Source organism: Nicotiana sylvestris, chromosome 4 (assembly GCF_000393655.2).
Source record: "Nicotiana sylvestris chromosome 4, ASM39365v2, whole genome shotgun sequence".
NCBI classification, from domain to species: domain Eukaryota; kingdom Viridiplantae; phylum Streptophyta; class Magnoliopsida; order Solanales; family Solanaceae; genus Nicotiana; species Nicotiana sylvestris.
In genome coordinates this window covers 11830132-11836199 of record NC_091060.1, presented here as the reverse complement: position 1 = coordinate 11836199, position 6068 = coordinate 11830132, and the positions used below count along the sequence as shown (strand labels likewise).

Below are 6068 nucleotides of genomic sequence, written 5' to 3'. Positions count from 1 at the left end.
AATATATCCCATATACATACATACATATATATATATATATATATATATATATATATATATATATATATATATATATATATATATATATATTGCCTTTGGATCTTGACTTGCATGTTTGCCTTCTTGATTTTTGCTTTCAGATCTTCTGCTAGAATCCAACCCATTCTCATGACATCCTTTCTTGGAATTGGTTTTCTGCAAGTAGAATTAAGTTATTGTCTATTATTAAAATCCATATCTAACAAATGACCTCATCAACTAGGCTATGGTAGTTGAGAAGTCATTAAACAAAGCTAATTAAGTGTGAACTCTGTTTCTTTGACCAACGAAGCAGATGAATAGTTCAATTTTAATTTTGAAACGTACTAAGCTTTCTGAAAGCGACATAATGATTTGTTTACCCACCAGTCCATTTGCCAACCAGGTCAGACTTTCACCAATAATCAAGATCGGGTTAGAGCTTTGAGTATAAAAATAATTCTGATTAGGAACGCTCTCCTAAGCATTATGCACTCGAATTCGGATTAATTAGGACTTAACAGATTACATTCGGATAAAAAATACTCCTTTTTTAATGGGTCTTACGCTACGCCAAAGTTGAATTAATCAGACCCCTGCTTAGAAAATACAAAGACTAGAGTTGGAATCCATGATGTGATTTGACAAGCTGGCAACTTACAAAGGAGTAGTTAAATTCCCACCTCATTGTCCACTGTCTAAAGACTAGACTAGAATCTCTTTGAATTCTCAACCCATACATCCCCATATCAATTTTGAATGCTAACTTTAGTGTTTCTTTGAATCATATTCTCTTTCTGGACAAGTGAGAGATGTCGACCATCTTTGGAACAATGGAGGTCAATCTTGTCAACGCTCGCGGTCTCAAAAACAACGAATTCTTGGGTATTAATTAACTTCTCTTGTATCTTCTCTGTTCCTTAATTTGTATTTAGTTCTCTTCCCTTTCTTGTTTAGCTTTGTATGACATATCCGTTCAACCTTTAGCTTCACATATACTTTCCGTTTGTATTATCTTATTTTTCGATTTCTGTTATTACCTATTGTTTTCTTTGCTTCGTTTATCTTATTGCATTGTTGTTGTTAATGTTCTTGTCTTTCATTATTTTCAACGCGCCTTCTTCACTATTGTTTTTCTTTTTCAAACCATCTTAACAAGCTCTCGAATTCTATAAGACAGGGGTAAGGTCGGCATATACATTATCAGTGGCGAAGCTAGAAATTTTCAATTTAAAAGAAAAAAAATTCCCCGATAAAGGGAGTTCAATATATGTTATATACTTCTATAACCTAATATTTTACCTATATACATAATGTAATTTTTTAGTTTCGGCCCTGCACACTATCCTCCTCAGACCTATTTGTGAGAATATACTAGAGTTATTGTTGTTGGGAGATCAGTTTTATAGTCCATTACAATTTTTTTTTTTTTTTTCAGTTTGGTCTTTTTATTCCGATATATTGCGCACTCTATTGTTATAGTTTTTTGCTGTTTACTTGTATAATACTAGTGCACATTAATGTGGTGTTGCTGTATATGGTGTAGGTGGTGGAATAGATCCGTATGTTTTGATTCAATATAGAGGTCAAGAACGCAAGAGCACTACTGCAACAGGTATTCATTAATTATTTCCATTCTCTCTTTTTTCCCCTATAAAATAGAATGGTGGATACACTTTTAGGCCAACAGATGTCATCACATTTATATATCTTCTATTCTTTCTTGACCAAATTGTTGTGCAAAAATGCTTTTCAAATGCTTAGCTAATTATTGAACTATGGCTCCTGCTTATTGGATGAGTATACGAAGTATTAATCAATTTGTTTTATGTAATATTTTTTATGTACAACAACAATAAAATTCAATGTAATTCTACAAGTGGGGTCTTGGAAGGGTAATGTGTACGTAGATTTTATCTCTATCTTATGAAGGTAGAGAGGCAGTTTTCGATAGACCCTCGGCTCAAAGTACAATAAGAAGGCAGCAACAAACAGTAGCAACAACAAGATAATAAGATAAGAAGCAAACGACATATACTAAAGCTCTAAGAATAAGAAAATATCGGAATAGTACTACTACTACCGGTAAGACTAGGAGAAACTCGCAACTACCTATCAACCTTCAACCTTTATTCTTGACTTCCATACCTTCCTATTGAGGGTCGTGTCTTCGTTAAGTTGAAGCAATGTTATGTCATGTCTAATCACCTTTCCCCAATATTTCTTCGGCCTACCTCTACCCTTCCGCAGACCCGCCATGGTCAACCTCTCATACCTCCTAACCAGGGTATCTATGTCTCTCCTCTTTACTTGTCAGAACCATCTCAACCTCGCTTCCTGCAACTTCCCCTCCACAGGTGCTACTCCCACCTTGTCCCTGACTTCATTCATAATCTTATCTTTCCTGGTATGCCTACACATCCATCTCAATATCCTCATTTCTGCTACTTTCATCTTCTGAACATAAATTTCTTGATTCGCCAACTTTCAGCCCCATACTTTTTTTTAATGTATCTGACCATAATGTCTTACAGCAGCAAGGTCTTATGTGATGTCATGAGTTATCCATCTTCTGTTTTCCCTGAGTCAAAAAACTGGTCAATACATGTTTGAATGGGCGGCGTAGCTACATTGTTTAAAGGGAATTAAATAAATCTGCTTTAATTACAAATTTCTCAAACTCTTGCTCACTGACAATGCAGGTCAAGGCAGTAAACCAGAATGGAATGAGAGGTTTACTTTCAGGGTAGAGTATCCCTCTGCAGATAAGCAATACAAGCTTATACTTAAGCTCATGGATCATGATTCCTTTTCCTCAGATGACTCTCTTGGCGAAGCGACGTAAGTAATTTTTGTTTATGTTAACATATCAGACTTGATACGAATATCAATATATGTTGTTGTAAGTCAATTTAACCAGATTGTCAATAATACTATATTGTTTACATTCAATCAATTGTGGACTTGTAGTATTTATTTGAAGGAATTGATTGAATTGGGATTGGAGAATGGAAGAGCTGAAATTCATCCTCGCAAATATAGTGTGGTGGGCAGTGATCAATCTTACTGTGGGGAAATTCAAGTTGGCCTCACTTTCACCCCTAAGGTATTCTTTTGAACCCTCAGTATTAGCCAAACTTTACAGATCTTATAAATTTTTGTAAATTTTCCCGAAAAAATTAAGTAAGCATTTGGACATAAAATTACTACATAATTTTTGAAAAAAGAGTTGTATTTGGAGTTAAGTTGAAAAATAGTATTTGGAATTTAAAATTATGTTTAGACATGCATTTTGCTTGAAAAAAAATTGTAGTTTTGTGAGCGGAGAAAAAAAAATTCCTGCAAAATTTCATGGACAAACACATTTTTGAACTTTTTTTAAAAAAAGAACAAAAAAAATATGGACAAAAAAACAAAAAAAAGTGGGATACGGACAAAATGAAATGGAAGAAATTCGGACTGCACGGAAAGGATTAATTTGTAGGATACATTTCATTCTTACCTTGCTGAGACACAATCAAGTATAACTTGGTCCGTTTTGGCTATATATTTGACATAATTTAGAAGGCTACAAAGCAGCTATGTTGCTTAGATTCTCCAAAAATATTATCATATATGTGTCGGATCCTCCATAAATGCATTAATTCTAGAGGATCCAAAATGTACACGATGACATTTTTGAAGAGTCTGAATAATATAGATAACCAGCACATCGCAATGCAGATTGTCTTTCTTAGATGCTCATCGAAAATGTTAAATGATGCTTCCTTTTTTTTTTTTCCTCGCGATGGAATAAAAATTAATAGCTCGTGATATGTGAAATAATTTGACAGAAGGCAGCTGCAGAAGAAGAATATGGTGGATGGAAGGAGAGTGCATGACTGCTGACTAGCTATAGTTCCTATATGTATTTGCCAGATTTTGTACACTGCTGTGGCCCGTGAGTAGAGTAAAGATGAACATTCTCGCAATATTCTTCTTATATATATGTTATGTTAAAGAGATTGTTTGTTGTACTTAACAAAGCAATTGAAGTATCTTAAAACGTAAGAAAAACTCCTTATAAATATAATGCACCATATGTAAGTGTTGGAGAAGAATATAATAATGAAAAAGTAACTAAACCAAATGAATACTCCACGAGAGAACCTAGGAATCTAGAGCTCAGATACCAATTTGTTACGATCCAAAAATTCAGCCAGTCGTGATGACACCTAACACATTCTGCTAGGTAAGCTAAATAATAGACAACAAAACTCAAATAGGACAACAGGAAGCAATAAATAAAATAACTGAGCTTTCGATAAAAAATTTCAAAGATTAGTAGTACAAATCATGAGTTTTTAATACTTAGAGTTTACAAAGCTAGTATGAAATAAATCCATCTTTAGGCAATGAAAATTTTAATTGATTTAAATCCATAAGAAATTTGGATTTAATCTTAAATTAAATATTATATTGGTCCAAATAAATATTATGGGTTAATATATAAATAAATTAATTATATAAGTCGAATATATATGGATTAAATAAATAAATCTTAATCCATTGGGCTAGTCCACTTAATTGGGCTAAAGTGATGAGCCCAATTCATTAGGCCCAAGATTTCATCTTCCTAGAGGCCCAAATGGATGCCCACGTGTCAAATGACGTGGCACGCCAAGTCAAACGGAAGAGCCAATAGTATCATGTCACGTGTCAACATGACAAGGCATGCCAAGTCACATTAAAAGGCTAATGAAATTGTGCCACGTGTGCAAGTGACATGTTCTGGCCAACCAAATGCGGTCATGTCACACTTTAATTTGATTAGTCGGAAAGATTTTATTCTTATCGCAACTCCCCTCTTTCACAACTATAAATAGGGGTCTTCATAACTCAGAAAAGAAACGAGAAGTTATAACAAGAAGTAAGAGAGAGCTCGTGGATCAAACACCGCAATTTCTCTACAAGTTTCAATCTTCAAGCAATCAAGTTCAAGTTCAAGAAATCATGTTTAAGCTCAAGAACGAAGAACAGTTCAAGTATTCAAGATCAAGAACGAAATCAAATTAAATACAAGGTGTTCAAGATCAAGGCTACTTGTTCGTGATACAATTCGTGGCAACAATCAAAGTGTTCGCGACGGATAAATCAAATTCAAATTCAAGATCAAGCTCAAAGGCCCTTGAATTTATATTAGAAAAGTATAATCAAAGGAATCATAGAGATTGTACACTCATATTATTTGAAATTAAATACTACGATTGTTGCAATATTTTTCGGTTTTGATTTTATTTTCTTGACGCAATTTATTGTCTACACCATCATCTGTTCGAAATATACATAAACAAATTTATAAATCTAAAGCCACCAAGAACAAGAGACAGATATAACTGGAACGAACGTACATCTTCAGTGCCACCTCCAGCCATACACAACAATATCAACTCCAAAATCTGCACACAATGTGCAAAAGTGTAGTATGTGTATAACTGACTTCATCTCAATAAGTAACAAACCTAACCTTAGGTTGAAAGCAGTGAAGAGCTCGAAAAATGGTCAGAGTCCAACACCAATAGCCAAGAACAACTCGTAACAATATAACCAAATCAATACAAGTAATAACTCAAAAGAAATTATGCTCAACTCGTTCACAATTATGAAAAAATAGACATGCTTTTAAGGTATAGCAATAAAACTATGTACATGTCAAATCATGAATGTCACAATACGATATGGCATGAGAAAAATGCATTTCTATACCTACATGCCAAGTATGCATGTCAAATGAATGATTTCACGGTGATATTCCCAGGTACTCTCACCCTCAAACATACTCAAGATGTATGTCTCAAATGCCCACTTCATCACCCACCCATACACACACAACCACTCAGCATTATACGGGTGCCTGGCTCATAATCCCCTCACCAAAGCACATAAATATATACATCGTGCATGCGCTCACTGTTGGTATATCAGACTCCGGAGGGGTAGATACTGCCCAAGCACTAATATAAAGCCTATAAGGCCTACTGCATTGTGCATCCCGATCCATAATAATAATA

The 6068-nt window shown here is 34.3% G+C and overlaps 1 protein-coding gene across 1 annotated transcript; it reads left to right on the top strand.

Moving 5' to 3' along the window:
• The first annotated feature begins 685 nt into the window (after window positions 1-685).
• Window positions 686-4022, top strand: LOC104241716 (16 kDa phloem protein 1-like). Its single transcript, XM_009796653.2, has 5 exons — window positions 686-903; window positions 1565-1633; window positions 2721-2859; window positions 2989-3124; window positions 3852-4022. The coding sequence occupies exons 1-5, from the start codon at window positions 831-833 to the stop codon at window positions 3897-3899; spliced, it is 465 nt and encodes a 154-aa protein (XP_009794955.1). The 5' UTR covers window positions 686-830; the 3' UTR covers window positions 3900-4022.
• The last annotated feature ends 2046 nt before the right edge of the window (window positions 4023-6068 follow it).

Bases quoted from the DNA above. Each gene is read 5' to 3' on its own strand.
- LOC104241716 (XM_009796653.2), top strand. From the start codon at position 831: ATGTCGACCATCTTTGGAACAATGGAGGTCAATCTTGTCAACGCTCGC. The intron at 1,634-2,720 runs GTATTCATTAAT...CTGACAATGCAG, and splicing joins CAAGAGCACTACTGCAACAG to GTCAAGGCAGTAAACCAGAA. The intron at 3,125-3,851 runs GTATTCTTTTGA...ATAATTTGACAG, and splicing joins GCCTCACTTTCACCCCTAAG to AAGGCAGCTGCAGAAGAAGA.